Source organism: Orycteropus afer, unplaced genomic scaffold, assembly GCF_000298275.1.
Source record: "Orycteropus afer afer isolate SDZICR_OR568_19922 unplaced genomic scaffold, OryAfe1.0 scaffold00038, whole genome shotgun sequence".
In the NCBI taxonomy this organism is placed as follows: domain Eukaryota; kingdom Metazoa; phylum Chordata; class Mammalia; order Tubulidentata; family Orycteropodidae; genus Orycteropus; species Orycteropus afer.
Window position 1 is genome coordinate 5,336,706 of NW_006921625.1, and position 16,811 is coordinate 5,353,516.

The 16,811-nt window shown below is 47.6% G+C and overlaps 1 protein-coding gene across 1 annotated transcript in view; it reads left to right on the top strand.

The window, feature by feature from the left end:
• CLRN3 (clarin 3) overlaps positions 1–9,319 on the top strand; it is a 20,036-nt gene extending 10,717 nt beyond the window's left edge. Inside the window, exons 2-3 of the mRNA XM_007936800.1 lie at positions 2,462–2,641; positions 9,048–9,319. Coding sequence (XP_007934991.1) covers positions 2,462–2,641; positions 9,048–9,319 — 452 coding nt within the window. The remainder of the gene's footprint in view (positions 1–2,461; positions 2,642–9,047) is intronic.
• The last annotated feature ends 7,492 nt before the right edge of the window (positions 9,320–16,811 follow it).

Genomic DNA, 16,811 nt, shown 5'->3' on the forward strand with positions numbered 1-16,811 from the left:
CCAAAGAAGACCAAAGAATTATGAATTTGTATTATGATGTTGATGACAATATTGCATATACCATGGACTGCCAGAATAATGAACGAGTGTTTCTTGGAAGAAGAACAGGCAGGATACTCCTGGGAAGTGAGGCTGGAGAGGCTTTGTCTCACGTACTTTGGACAGGCCATCAGGAGGGACCAGTCCCTGGAGAAGGCACCATGCTTGGTAAGGCCAAGGGTGAGCAGAAATGATGGAGGTCTCCAATGAGATGGAGTGACAGGGGCTGCCACAATGAGCTCAAGCATGACAGCAATTGTGAGGACAGTGCAGGACTGGGCAGTGTTACGTCCTGTTGCCTATGGGGTCACTATGAGTTGGAACCAATTCAGTGGCATCTAGCAATAAAAACAAGCTTTGAGACATCTGTGGTATTTGACTCTGCTCCGCGGACCAGGTGTGTTTGATGTGCTCTTGCTTTTTCTCCCTGTTCGTCCTCGGGTGACTGTCACCCTCCACCAGTGTCAGAATAGGTGTGTGCCAAACTATAGCCGTATGGCTCCTCCTAAATGTTGCATCTCCACATGAGTCTGAAAGATGCAACCAGAGGGCAGACCGTGGGCGAGGACCAGCTGACTCCACCCATCCCACCCGGGCAACCAGTGGTGAGTGACGTGACTACACTTTTCATTCAGCCAATGCCCTGTTCATGTGCTTACCTGGGATGCACAGCTATGAGCAATGTGCCAAGAATTTAATTGCGTTCTTTGCATGGGTCATTAAGAACAATTGGAAAACAGTCCAATCACCAGCAAGTACCGGTGCATGCACGTGTACGAGTCTACCTTGATGACAATGCCTTCTCTCCCTGGCAGCAGTGAAATATTCTCTAGTCAAGCATGGGTAGGTTATTCACTGTCCCCACGCTGCAGAACTGAGCTGACAATTTCCCCCTTCCTGCATCTGCTTGGAATCCCTGAGTGACACAAATCATTAAGCACTTTGCATCTCAGCTAACATAAAGGTTGGAGGTTCGAACCCACTCAGGCACCTCAGCAAAACGGTCTGGTGATCTCTTTCTGAAACTCAGCCCTTGAGACCCGATGGAGCGCAGCTCTACCCGCACACACGGAGGCACCGGGAGTTGGGCCCGGCTCAACGGCAACCTGGTCTTGGAGTCCAGTCTGTCCTCCTGTGGGTTTTCCAGGGCCCTGTGGCTGGGCTTTGAAGGCAAGGCCCCACTTCTGTCCTGCTGCCTTTCTTTCCTTCCCCCTTTCTCCTCTGCACTTTCTCTCTGCTACGCCCTCCCCTCTCTTCTCAGCTGCCTGCTCCTTGTATTATGTTCTGCTTGCGACAAATGTCTGCAGTAAGACCCTTTGACACCAGCTCCTAAGGGTGTGTCTGGGATAGCAGGAGGACTGGTCATATTTTCACGCTCATTTTCTGCCCCATGGGAGGGTAATTTAACTCCCTCATAAAGAACTGATGATTATAACAAACAAAAAAAATTTCAAAAAGTCTAAAGTTTTTTTGGGGAATGAAGATCCCCAAATCGAAAGGTCACAGGTTCCAGTACGGGGAGGATCCAATCTTACAAGAGCCCCAGGTCCCCTCTGGGCCATAACTGACTCACTGCCATCGAGTCGGATCCGACTTATAGCGACCTCCTCTTGGCCTTCCGAGACGGTATCATTACGGAAGTAGATTGCCCAACCTTCCTTCTGAGGAGTGGCTGGTGGGTTTGAACCATCAGCCTTCTGGTTAGCAGTCAAATGCTTAGGCACTATGCCACCAGAGCTCCTCCTCTGGGCCATATTCCTTGAGAAATAACAGTGAACCAGGGAGGGCAGTGGTTCAGAAGCCCTCTCCTCTTCCGTGCAGGAGACATGCCCGGGTTTGGGTCCTGGCTAATGTACCCCACACACAGCTACCACCCAGCTGTTAGTGGAGGCTTGCACATGGCTGTGATGCAGAACGGGTTTCGGGGGAGCTTCCAGCCTAAGACGGACTAGGAAGAAAGTTCTGCAGGCTACGTCCGAACATCAGCCAACCAAAAGCCTTAGACCAGAGCAGCCCACGCTGCAGCCGACTGTGGGGCTGGTACCGAGCGGCAGTGCTGCCTGGTGACCTGCTGGGTCCCCTGGAGCGAGGGATGGGGGCCTCTGGAGTCCAGTCTCACAGGACTCAGAGACCTCTCTGAACTCAAGCATCTATGAGAGGAGCACATGGGCAGAGTTGGGACAGGGATGCTGCAGCTTTCTGGTCTGGAGGGTTTTGTCGTGGCACAGTGCCTAAGGCATCTGACTGCTAATCAGAAGACTGGCGGTTCAAATCCACCAGCCACTCCTCGGAAGGAAGATGGGGCAATCTACTTCAGTAGTGATACTACCTTGGAAACCCAAAGAGGGGTTACTATGAGTCAGGTCTGACTTGACAGCATATAAGAACAACAACAACATGTACTTACCAGACACTGTTCTAGTTTTAGGGACATTGAGCAATTCGTCCCAGAAAACTCTGCATTCAGTGGTCATCCTGTTCGTGGTCCTGAGTTTGCTCACCTCATTGCTGAGTTCTGGGTTCACCTTATACAACAGCATCAGCAACCCCTACCAGACGTTCCTGGGGCCAACAGGAGTGTACACCTGGAACGGGCTCGGTGGTGAGTATACCCAGGGAGATGCGGTGCCCTACAGCAAGCCACGTTTTCTTAGTAACTGTCTCAAACACCCGAGCACACAGCCACAGTCACGCCGCAGGCAGTGAGGAGGCCCTATGATGTGCTGGGTCCTGTGCTGGGACTGGCGTTTGTTTTGTCCATCTCAGCCATTATTAAGCATCCTTTAGAATTCTGTTTCAAATGCACCGGTGGAAGACAAGGAGTGCAGTGAGGAGGGGGCCCTAGAATATCCACAGCACTGTTTTTGCATTCGAGTGTAGAATGCAAGGGCGTGAACAAAGTGCCCAGAAACCAAGGAAGCATTCTCTGAGCTCCTGCATGTGCTCAATCCACAGCAGGCCCCATGAGATGGATAGACGTACACAACACACACACATCTGCACACGTATGCACACGTGCCCACCTAAATGAGGTGCACACAGCTACAAGGGTGTGCACACATGTGCATGTATACACATCATGCCTAAATGCAGTACACACAGCTACATGGCTGTACACGTGTGCACACACATGTACATGTACACACCTGCACATGGTGCCCAGTATGTACATATGTACACATGTGCACACAAATACACATGCTTAAACACACCTGACTACAGTCAACTTGGGCTTGAAGCCGAACATGACATGTCTGCATAATTATACCCCAGAAAGCCACAAATAATGTCGCTTAGGAGAATCTGGGGCCAATGCCCTCCTTGCGGGCCACCTGTGAGCTCAGAGAGGCAGCTAGGTTATTCTATTTGTTTTTTGAGTGAGGGAGCTGAGCTGGAGGATGGAGCCATGATGACAGTAGATCACGGCCCACCCAGAGTCAGGGTGAGGGTCAGCGGGGAGCCCCTTGGCCTGTCCAGCCTCCTTTCAAGGCCTTGCCCCTGCCAGTTGGCCAGGTTTCCCCTGTTCCCTTCCTCTCTCCTTCACCTTGCACCTGGTGCAGGGTGCCAGGGAGAAGCCCTGCAGTTCCATGCTTTGGCTACCTAGGCAGGTGCTAGTGAAGGCTCAGCTACGTTCTCAGGGCAAGGACAGTGGCATCACTAAGAGGGCCATAGCCCCTGACCCTACCAGAGGGGGTGACATCAATGACCCCAGCATCCGCAGAGGTGGAAGGTGGACCAGCACCTCGTGATCTGGTGCCACAGGGAGAGGGGCCCCGAGGCAGTGGCATCTCTAGGGTCAGACTCACCCATCACCCAGTGTGTCAACTCATCCCACAGGGTATGGGGTGCGGAGGAGGGGCTCCACTTTGGCCAGGACGAGAGGGGAGCAGCTGCAGGGAGCCATGGGGGGGCAGATGGTCCTTCTCCCTGCGAGGGTGGAGAGGTATGGGGTGGAGGGGGGAGGGACTGGTTCATGTGCCGGAATATGACACCAACCCCGTGACACCACTGGGCAGGGATCACTTGCCATGGAGCTTGTGCTGATTCACATGGTGTCAAAACTTCCCCTTGGTCCTTTCAAGCTGCCAATGTGAGGTCACTGACCATGGCGTTGGGAAGAGCCGAGGTGAGCAGGAAGAGCTTTGTACCTCCCGATCAGATGGGGACACTTCTAGAAAGGAGGGGGCGCTCTTACTAAACAAGCCAGGACCAGAGATGGAGCCTGGGGCTGTCCCAGCCAACCTGGGCATAGGATCCCATCGCACACTCACATCTCAGCTGCAGGGATGTTGGCATCAGGCTGGTGCAGCTTCATGTGGACACAAACGGCCTTTTCCTCTCTTTCTGAGCTTTCCCTACCATCCCCTGGTGCCACGGAGTTGACCACAACTCTTGGCGACCTGTGTGTGTCCGAGCAGAGCTGTGCTCCCTAGGGTTCCCACGACTGGTATCTTGGCAGTGGATCACCACGTCTTTCTTCTGAGGTCCCTCTGGGTAGACTTGCACCGCCAACCGCAGAAAAGAGTAGAGCTGCCAAGGAAGGGTTTCAAGGCTGTAATCTTCATGGAAGCTGACTACCACACCTTGCTCCCAAGGAGCGGCTGCTGGGCCGACCTTCTGGTTAGCAGCCAGGTGCTTTAACCACTATGCCACCAGGGTTCTTACTTTCCTGGCAGTTAAGCAGAAGTCCTGGGCCTGTTTCTCATGGGAATTACTCCCCCAACCCATGGACCAGTCACTGGGGCAGGAAGGTGAGTTCACTGATGGGCCTGGCTGGGATCACCTCTCACTCTGGAGCTGGCAGTTGGGCCAGCCAAGGGCTGAGAGTGGGCACCAGTGCCAGAGCGAGGGGACCAGCCCAGCACGGCTCATGCCTGCAACCTTCCAGGGCCCAGAGCCCACCAGTGCCTCACAAGGGGCAACAACAGGGACAGTGACAGTTGATAAGTGTGACTAATGTCACCGCAAGGTTCATGGGAAGATGCTGGAAAGGCAAGCGATTTGTTGCGTGTATGTTTACCACCATTTTTAAAAAGAGGAAGGAAATACCGTCTTCCGGCAGGCTCGCACTTCCACGTCTCTCTCCCTGATCAGTGAGGCCAGGCTGACCTTGCCTGTGGCAGAGCCCACAGCATGTCTGTGGAGGGCAGGGTGAATAATCCGGGCCTTCTCTCTGCCTCACCTACTGCTCACAACAAAGAATCATTTGACAGCCAGGGAGTTCATGCCACATTCCTGCTGCCAGCTTAGGAGCAAGTTCTAACACACACAGAGGGGCCACCAGGTGGGCGGAAAAATGACCCCAAGGCATTGTTTGCTGGGAGGAGACCGGATTCTGCCAACGGCCAGGGGAAATCTTGGTGTGGCCATCTAGCTATGTGTCAGGCTCCCATCGCAGGCCCACAGGCCATGTTCTTGCATGAGCAGGCTTTGCTCTGAACTTGGCCTGGGGAGACCCTGGTGTTTCTTCCCACTAACTGTGAGGGCTGGAGTACTAGGAAGCGCTCCCTTGATGTGGAGCTCAGTGCTGGGAGCTGGGCCTTTAGAAAGTGCTGAGAGCAAGATGCCACAGAAATGTCCTTGGCACAGGCCAGCTCAACTTCCAGGCATCCTGAGCCAGAGGGAGGTATTATATACCCACTTAGGGTGTGGGAAGGAGCCTGCTGGTGCAGTGGTGAAAGTGCTCAGCTGCTAACCAAAAGGTCGGCTGTTCAAACCCACCAGCCGTTCCTCAGCAGAAAGACAAGGCAGTCTGCTTCTGTAAAGATTACAGTCCTGGAGCCCCTGTGGGCCAGCTCTCCTCTGCCCTCTGGGGCCACGATGAGTCAGGGTTAACTCAAGTACAATGGGTTTGGATTTGTGGTTAAAGGTCTGGGGTCCCTGGGTAGTACCAACAGTTAACACACTTGCTGCCAGCCGTGAGGTTGGAGGTTTGAGCCCACCCAAAGCTGCCTTGGAAGAAAGTCCTGGCTGGCAATCTGTTTTGGAAAAGATCAGTCACTGGAAGTCCCATGGAGCACAGCTCTACTCTGACGCGCAAGGGGGCTGAGTCGGAGTGGACTCAGCAGCGACTGGTCTGGTTTTCAGGGTGGAGCTTCAGGAAGCTCTCCTTGACTGGCAGAGCAGTGGGCATGGTCCCACAGGGAGGAGGAGTGGGTTCTGCTTGGAGGAGAAACAACAGACAGCCTTGCTCAGGTTCATGCGCCCCCTGACCCCAGCTTGCCCCTTGCCCCACGCCGGCCTGGTGGGGCAGGGCCCTGGCAACAGGGGACAGAATGGTTGACATAGAGTATGTTGGACCCAATGAGAACCTTGCACCTGTTAGATTCCACATGCTGTATCTCTGCCGAGGCACCCCCGTTCCAGAGAACAGAAGGTGATGTGGGGGTCACAGCTCGAGAGGGACCAGCAGGACTGAAAGGCCCTCCTTCTACCATGCCGTTTCCTCCGGCCTCCATGAGTCCCTTGTCCCTGAAAGCTGAAGAAGCCAGGCAGTTAGAGCCAGTGCTGGGTCCAGGGCCCTGGGTATGTGGTCGGCAGAGGGGACTCAGTTCGGTGCTTGTGTCTCAGGTCCCGTCCTCCCCAGCTTGAATCAAAGCTAGGAGATTCCATTGTAGAAAAAAGGTTTAACCCTGTATTTGTCCTGACCCTTATGATTCAGCTTTTATGGCAGCTTCACAAGGGCCTGATGAAGGATGATTAAGGCTCTTAGAGACCATCAGAAGATGGGGCTTTTGTTCGTACAAGCTATTAGGAAATAAAACCGTGACACTGAAGATGAAAGTCTGTGTAAAGAGGGTTGGAACAGTCTCCTCACACAATACCCTCTAATTAGGGACCATTTGGAAATATCTGGAGTGTGGGTTGCAGGCTGACGCCTAAATGTCAGTTAGAGTGAGAAAATGTTGCCAGTGAAGAGTCACACAGAGCATGTCCTGAAGGCTGTGAGTACCAGGCACCAGCTTCACCAGGAGCCCTTTCTTATCCCCCTTTGAAGATGAGGAGTGGGGCCCAGAGAAATTAATAACCCCACCCTGTCTCACTGCTGGGCACTGCAGCCCTGCCCTGCAACCTTGCCCTGCCAGAGTCCACAACCATGCTCTTCTCACTGGGCCAAGGTGGCTCCCCAAAGCCTGTAGTGGAGGACAGCATGGAGAGCAACCAAGGGAAGGTAGGTCACGGGGGCTCATCTTCTGACAGGAGCTCAGTGAGGAGAGCTCACGGGGGAGGGGCTCCCCACTGTGTGCAGAGTGAACCCCTGAGCTGGTGGCCCAGGCTTTCCCGGTGGTCTCATCTTGGGTATCTGGTGCTTAGGACCCTCGAAGACATTCCACCCCACCAGGCTCGTCTTTGACGGTCACAGGAGGTTCCACCCACGCTCAACGTCACCGCCTTGTTCAGATGGCTTTCTCTTCTAGAAACGCAGTTTCCCTTCTTCCTCCTCCCCAGGTCTCTCACCCATTGCGTCTTCCCTTGCCCGCTTCCCCATTGACTGTTCTCCCCTTTGCTCACTCCTTCACTCCTTTAGTCAGCACACCACTGTGTACATGGCTCTGCCAGTGGGCTATGATGTACCTTTTTCTTTATTTAGGATTCACAGCGTGACTACTTTTTTTTTTTTATTATTATTATTTTTTTATTATTAGGATTTGGGTGAAGATTTACAGAGTAAATTCACTTTTCATACAGCAGTTCACATATACTTTGTCTCATGTCATTGACCAAAATTTACAATGCAGCAGCTCCCCTCCCACTTCCTCCCCATAGTTACCTCCTCCCAGTGTCCATCCCTTCATATTCTTCTGCACCCTGAGAGGCCCATTGTCTGCCAACCCTGTATATGATCTTGGATACACTCTCCATTTAGACATACATAATTGTTTAGCTTGTTCACCCATCTATCCGTCCCTATACCCATGTTTGCTTTCATTGACAACTCAGTATTGTATTTGCAAAGGGGTTCATATTTGTTGTTTGTACTGCCCATGTAACTCTCTCTGTCTTTCTCATCCTCAATGCTGCCATATTGGTCACTCACATTTGGTACATTGCCCTTCTCTTCACCCAAATCAATATTTATCTCTATCTATCTAACAGCATTCCCTCCCCTTCCCTCCCACCCCTGGTAACCAACAAAGAAAATGTCCTCCAATATATAAACCTTTCCTTAACTTTCACAATAACGGACTAATACAATATTTGTCCTTTTGTGACTGACTTATTTCGCTCAGCATAATGTCCTCCAAGTTCATCCACGTTATGCGGTGTTTTGCAGATTCTACATTATTCTTTAGCGTTGCATAGTATTCCATTGTGTGAATGTACCAAAGTTTGGTTATCCATTCCTCAGTTGTTGGACATCTAGGTTGTTTCCAAGTTTTGGCTATTGTAAATAGTGCTGCGATGAACATCGGCGTGCATATATCTGTTCTTGTTATGGCTCTCACTTCTTTAGGGTATATACCTAGTAATGGGATGGCTGGGTCAAATGGTATTTGTATTTCCAACTTTTGAAGGAATCGCCATACTGCTTTCCACAATGGTTGTACCATTTTACAGTCCCACCAGCAGTGTATGAGAGTCCCAATCTCTCCACAACCTCGCCAGCATTTGTTATTTTCTGTTTTGTTGAACTTTGATACTAGTGCTGGAGCAAGATGGTATCTCATTGTTGTTTTGATTTGCATCTCTCTAATAGCTAATGATCATGAGCATTTCTTCATATGTTTGTTGGCCGCTTGAATATCCTCCTTGGTGAAGTAGCATGACTACTTCTGAAAGGATTTGAGCGGGAATGTTGGCTCCTGCCTTACACAGTCTCCCCTGCTTCGTACTTTAACCGACTTTGTATCTTATGTTTCTTCTGCATCCTTTCTAAGGCCTCAAAACATGTAGACCTCAGTGTAGATACTCAGTGAGCGCCCACAAGGGACATAGCCATAAAGAAAAGAAGTGGCATTTAATAAATATGGTGGCACATCATTTATGCAACTTCATCTGCTTTCCAGCATCCTGTGTTCTCCTGGCCATGATCCTGTTTGTGGCGAACACACAGTCCAACCACATCTCAGAGAAGCTGTTGCAGGTGCTCTACCCAGTAGCCACTGATAAGGGTGCGACCCACAGCTATGGGACTGCATTTTGGCTCATGCTGCTGGTCATTCTTCTAAATGTGGTCACTGTGGTCATCACCATTTTCTACCAGAAGGCCAGATACCGGAAGAAGCAGGAGCAGAGGAAGCCAATGGAATATGCCCCAAGGGACGGAATTTTATTCTGAAGACGTATTTTCCATCAGCTTCCTGAGCAGAGCTGGTTGCCTTGTTGGGACAAGAAACACAGTAAAGGGAAGCCCTGGGGAACAGCCATTTTGCAATCACTTTTGTATCTCATGATGCAACATCCTTCAACAAGGATCCTCCAATGCTGAGGAGGATGAGTGGAGAAAGGGGAACATGCTCCATAGTGTACAAAGCAGCAGAACGGTTATGATTCCGTGTACTCTGGTCTTATTATTTAAAATAAAGGTTTGTGCTACACACCTTTACTTTGAATAACCCAAAACACCTTACCACCTGTGATCTCACTGTCCTCAGAAGGGACCAGGTTGTTTCACTCACTCAGTGAGTGAAAGCTTTTAGGACAGAGGGATTCAGAACTCTTCTCCAGGAGCCACGGTTGGAGGCAAATGGAAGGACTCAGAGGCACATGACATGGTTCTCTGGATTCTCAGTTAATGACGTCACTCAACCTGATGTTGGGTAGAAGCATTGAATATGAAGTCTACTTGCAAGCCCATTTTTGAAGTTCCGTTGGGGGTTTTTAGAGGGAAGAGCCCTGCCTCTGTATGGTAAGGAGGCTAACTGCTACACAGAAGAAGGGTTGTTTTACGGCATCACTGTATTGCCCTCTGTCTTTCTCACAAATTGAAGGTTGGCGCATCCTGCATCAAGCAAGTCTGTTGACGCCATTTTTCCAATAGCATGTGCTTGCTTCATGTCTCTGTATCATATTTTGATCATTACAATATTTCATACTTTTCCATAATGTTATTGCACACTTAATAGGCTTACAGTGTAATGTAAAGGTAACTTTTATATGCACTGAGAAACCAAAACATTTGTGTGACTTGCTTTATTGCGGTGTTCTGGAACTAAACCCTCACTATCTCTGAGGTTTGCCTGTATTTGCAGTTTAAAAAGACTGTGAGGAATTAAGCCAACATGGAAATGATACACCGCTGTGAGTGCTAGTAACCCATCACACTATCAGCCAGTCCTCAGCTAATTCCTGCAGTGTAGACACAGGTATAGCTGGTAAGATGGGGGTGTAGTCTTCCTCATCAGACTCCTGCCTCACTGGAGGCCAAGGAAGAAATGGGGGAGGACATGTGGGTGGCAGGATCCTTGAGGCAGGGACAGACAGGCTGTGAACCCAGGCCTTGGTTACCCTTGAAGAACCAGTGGATGAGTCTGGTTCTCAATTTCATGAGAAGATGATGGGCAACTAGAAAAGTATTAAATGGCACCAGGAATAGATTCTACCTCCTTTGCCAGTAAGATATTTTCCCAGAAAATCACTTTGAGGGCTTTTCAAGGTTGTCTGTCCCACAAGTTACCTAAGTGGAACCTTGACAGTATTCTGGAATAATTGCCTTTCATGTCTTGCTGGAACCAGAGCCAAAAGGAGCAGAATCCCCCTGTTGACTTCACAAAGCAGAAGCTATTTGGACAAAAGATCCATCGTTTATAAAGTTGTCAATGATTAATGACCTCATTACCCTGCTACTTGTTAAGAATCTTTCTTAGAAATAATCTTTTTCACTGAAGTACCAGCAAAGTGGTGAACACTGTGCTAATCTAGGAGCTGACCCCTGCAGAACTTCCTGGCCAGTAGTCAAGACAGACATTTAACAAGTAATTACTAAATTCTACTTAAAGCAGGTAGTTAATCACAAAAATCATCCTTTGAAAGGTCAGTTTTCCATAACCTCTCACCCCCAAAAAAATAATTCAGGGGTATCTTAATATCATAACTTATCAGGAAATACAGAACATGTGAAAAGTATGTTAATCAACAATGAAAATTTTCTAAATTCTTAGAAGCTGTAAGCATTTCTGTTCTCTTTGGGTTTGAATTTTTGATAGATTGTGATACTGTTTAAAAATAATTAAGAGGAAACAGATACAGGTAACAAACCCAAGCAAAGAATTGCTCGTGAGACAGACACTCACACATATATTAGCATGGTTGGTGCACCGTAAGGGCTATACTTATTCGTCCCAGCATCTGAGCAGAGCCTGGTTTCTATAAGGAACATATTGTCTCAATCCTTGTATCACAGATGCAACCATTTAGTACATAGGAATCAGGTAAACGGAACAAAGTTTCCCAATTCAGGAAATTTAGATAATGGTCTTCTGTCTTAGTCTGGGTTCTCTAGAGGAGCAAAACCAGTGAGGTCTCTCTCTCTCTTTCTCTCTCTCCACACACACACACACACACACACACATGCATAGAGAAAGAGAGAGAGAGAGACAGATTTATTTCAAGGAAATGGCTCATGCATTTGTGGAGGCTGGCAAGTCCCAAATCCATGGGTCAGGCATAAGACTGGACACTTCTCCTGACCCTTGTGTTTGCAGGGGCTGACAAACCCAAGTCAGCAGGTCAGATGGCAGACTACTGGTTCATGAAGAGCCAGAAGTCAGAGGATGTTGGGTCAGAGGCAGGATTGGGGCCAGCTTTACCAGAACAGACATATATATTGGATGCAGGCCACACTCCAGGAAACTCCCCTTTCAACTGATTGGCTGCTCGCATCAGATCACAAAATGGAGGACGATTATGTAATGTTTGCTAAACTACCAAGTTCATGGTCTAGCCAAGTTGACATATGATTGTAACAGTTCACTCTTTGCCAACTTGGTATCTGTACACATACCCTTAAACCATATATAATCTCTAAATAAAGATGATTATGAAATCATGCTTGCCCCTAACATGATAAAATTATCACGCATACAAGTAAAAGCACACTAGCCTCATCTACTTCTTATGTTTTATAGTAAGTAATGAAATGGGGGAGGGAAGAAAATAGAGATATTGTGAGACATATATGTATATATACATAGACATTCACACATACACACACACACACATACATATATCAGGTTGATTCCGACTCACAGCAACCTCTCCTTCAGTTTCCGAGGTGGTATCTCTATGGAAATAGATTGCCCAGTCTTCCTTCTGAGTAGTGGCTGGTGGGTTTGAACTGCCAGCCTTCTGGTCAGCAGTCAAATGCCTTAGGCACTACGCCACCAGAGCTCCCATATGTATATGCACATACTTATATACACACATACGCACATACATGTATATTAAACAAGGAAGAAATACTCATATCAATTGCAGTCCTCATTTCTGCAACTAGTCACATAGTCATAGCTGGCATTTAGAGCTACCATCTTTCACTACCCATTGCGTGCTCCCTTTGCCCTCAGCAAGCTCCTCAGCTGGTTATGGTTCTTTGCCTGGTGGGATGACTTGTATCTTCATTCCTGATGGAATTAAGCCATTAGTAATCATGTCAGAATTGAGTTGTAGTTTTGCATTGACTTTAATCACAGGGCATGCTAGGACTAAGAGACATCCTAAGGGATCCCTTGTATTCCAAACATACAGTTCTTTACCTCTATTATGTAATATCAGTCTGATTTCACCTTGAAATCAGAATCAATCATACCAGCCAATACAGTAAATTTCTTCTCTTCCTGTCAATGCAGAGGCAGGAGGGCCCCAAAGTGGCTGGGTGGCATTCTTAACCGTGAATTTAATGTAATCAGTATTGTGTCTTCTGTTGAGACCATTGCAGGGACAGGAGGCAAAAATTTTGTAAGTGGGCCACCAGGGGTAATAGTGAGTGTCGTCACTCCCATTTCCACCCCTTGATCCCTGGACTTATGAATCCTGGCTATGGGAGAAACAGCACCATATATTGGATGCTGCTTAGAGCATAGGCAGCTTCCTGGAGAGCATTGCCCAACCCTGCCGTCTAGCTGGCCCCGTGATTGTGTCTTTAGAAGGCCATTCCGTTGTTCTATGAACCCAGCTGCTTCAAGATGACCTGCCACGGACCATGGTAAGAGCAATGAATTCCATGAACACGGGCTCATGCCTCACTTCATTTTCTGTGAAGTAAATTCCCTGATTCTAGGTAATGCTGCATGGGATACCATGATGGTGGAGAAGGCATTCTGTAAGTCAATGGATGGTAGTTTTGGCAGAAGAATTCCACACAAGGAAAGCAAACCTCTATCCAGGGTAAGAGTTTATCCCAGTAAGAACAGAATACTACCTTTCCATAATGGAAGTGGTCCAATGAAACCCACCTGCCACCAGGTTGCTTTCTGATTGCCCCTAGCAATGGTGTCATATCAAGAACTTAGCATTGGTCTTTGCCACTGGCAGATTGGGCACTCAGCAGTGGCTGTAGCCAAGTCAGCCTTGGTGAGCAAAAGTCCATGTTACTGAGATAATGCATAATTTCTATCCCTGCCACCAAGGCCACTTTATTCATGAGCCCATTGGGCAATGACAGGAGTGGCTGAGGAAAGAGGTGAGTGGTTTTCACAGAACACATCATCCTATCCACTTGATTGCTAAAATCCTCCTGTGCTGAGGTCACCTTTTGGCTGGCATTCACATGAGATACAAATCATCACTTCTTTGGCCCATTCAGAGAGGTCTATTCACATGTGTCTTCCCCATACTTTCTTGTCACCAATTTTCCTATCATGTTCCTTCCAAGTCTCTCTGCCCATCCAGCCAAATCGTTGGCCCCAGCCCATGAATCAGTGCACATCTGGTCATCTGTCCTTCCAAGAAAAATGAATAACCAAGTGCACTGCTAAAATGATGCCCACTGGGAGGACTTCCCTTCACCACTGTCTTTCAGGGAGATCTCAGAAAGAGGTGACAGTGCTGCCATTGTCCACTTCTGAGTGGTGACTGCATATCACACAGAACCATCTATGAACTAAGCATGAGTTTTCCTTCCTCAGTCAACTGATTGTAAGGAATGCCCCGTGAGACCATATGTGGGTGCAGACTGGAAGAAGGAAGGTTGTGTGTCTGTGAACTGGCTCAAGTCGCGCATTGACTGAGGGGCTGTGACTCTCTATTTGGTTGATTCATGTTAGACTGCTGCTCACTTGACCTAGAATTTTCCACTTGTACAGATCAAATAAGTATTATTAGATTTCCCATCTACTTCACTCCTAAGGACACTATGACTAAGTAACCTGTGCCATAAGTCCATACAAGTCAGACTATTCGGATTACTGCTTTGATTTTACTGCCTTTCATGGTAACCGCCCTACCTTGTCTTTGTCAATTTAGTGCCACCACTTGGCCCCTATTACCATGAGGTCCAACAGCCCCATAGTAGTTTAGTGACATAACTCGTTTCGGACAGCTCCCACTGTCAAATCTAGCTGACATAAAATAGCAATCACAGCAGTCTTCAAGGATGCTGGGGCTCCCTTCACACATTTGTTCCTCAGTTTTGTGGTAAAATATGTGTCCTCTGGATACTCCATGGGTGGATCTGTGGATCCAACCTGTGAAATATACTCTAACATGCCAATTTCCCTAAGCCTTTGGATACCTTCTTCTACAGTCTACCAAGGCAGGTCTGGCACTTCAACTTGATATAGTGTGGGCCACTGCATAATCCATGCTTCAGTGAACCAATCAAATAAACTATTAGCTCTTTTTCTAACTTCAAGCTGAAACATTGAATGAAGAATCTGTGTTTAGTGAACTCATATCAATAAACTCAGACTGATCCAACTTGCCATTCTTTCCATGCTCATTCCACACTCTTACGAGTCCATATATCCTCCAGGTTTTTATTGGTTTGTATTAGAAAAATCAAGCAGTTCTTTTGGCATGTAGCATACCTCCCCCTCAGTCACACTTTGTACTTCACCTCTTGGGACTCACTGGGACTTAAATCTAATCATAGGTCAAGATGCAACCATAAGTGGCAGGGTGGGTCCCGGGGACATTTAGAAATGTCTTGTAAAGCGTCTGCTGATGCCCCAGGTAATTTCTCAGACAAAGATGGGTTAATCCCATCACATGAGAATGGAAGGGATAGTGATATTATTGGGAAAGGTGAATAGATGTCCCCAGCTTCTTGATTATCTACCCATAATTATTTCAAGTTTTAGGATTCCCATTTATATCCAATCAATGTCGTAACTTTAACTTTAGATACCATTTGAGGTTTGGAATTCAACTGATATTGTAATTCAGCCACTCTTACAATAAGACTCTGAATTTGTTTCTTGGCAGTATCAGTGCCTTTTAATACCAAAAAAAAAAAAAAAAAAAAAAAAGGCTTTCTTTCAGGGCAAAGGTAGCAACTTTCAGGCTTTGTCTGCAACTTCTGAGCTGTGACTCTGAAGCTTTGAGCTCATCCTTTTCTTTCAACACTTTGTTTAATGAAAGTAGGACCAACCATCCAGCTTCCTTATTCTGACAAAAGTGTAGGAAAGTGTCAGATGTGTAATCATCCAGAGCCCTTAACAAATATTTGATCCAGCGATGGTGACGTTTTGCCTATTTCTATCACCACCTCACCTCATGGATTAGCAATGCCCTCTGCTACTGGAAGCAGAGCCATCAGTGCTTTTAAGACTGGCCAGACTTGAGAACCAATCCAGAAAACTCGTCCTTATTATTTGGTTCCCCTAGACTCATTCCCAGTACCAAATGTCTTAGGTTAGGTTCCATAAAGGAGAAAATAGATGAAGCGTATAGATGGATAGATAGATGGATAGATAGATAGATAGACAGATAGATAGGCAAGCAGGTAGGCAGACAGATAGATTGTTGTTGTTGTTAGGTGCTGTCGAGTTGGCTCCAACTCATAGCGACCCTACACACAACAGAATGAAACACTGCCTAGTCCTGCCCCACCATCACAATCCTAGTTATACCTGACCCATCGTTGCAGCCACTGTGTCAATCTATTTTTTTGAGGGCCTTCCTTTTTTTTTTTGCTGACCCTCTACTTTACCAAGCATGAGATTCCTCCCCGGGAATGGTTCCTACTGACAACATGACCAAAGTGCATGAGATGAAGTCTGGCCATTCTTGCTTCCAAGGTCTGTTCTGGCTGCAGTTCTTCCAGGACAGGTATGTTAGTTCTTCTGGCAGTCCATGGTACTTTCAACATTTTTTGCCAACCAAAACCAAAACCAAATCACTGCAGTTGAGTCAGATCTGACTCACAGTGACCCCTCCAAGGCAATATCACTACAAAAGTAGATTGCCCAATCTTCCTTCCAAAGAGTGGCTAGTGGGTTCAAACTGCCAAACTTCTGGTTAGCAGTCAAATGCCTTAGGCACTATGCCAACACCACATCTCAAAAGCATCAATTCTTCTTTGGTCTTCCTTCTTCACTGTCCAGCTTTCATATGCATATAAGGCAATTGAAAATACCATGGCTTAGGTTAGGCACAACTCAGTCGTCAGCACTTTAACGGGATCTTGTGCTGCAGATTTGCCCAGTGCAAAATGTCATCTAATTTCTTGACGGCTGCTTCCTTTGGAGTTGATTGTGGAACCAAATAAGAAATCTTGGACAACTTCAATCTTTTCTCCATTTATCATCATGCTACTTATTGGTCCAGTTGTGAGGATTTTAGTATTCTTTAGTTTGAGGTGTAATCCACACTGCAGACTGTAGTCTTTAAGT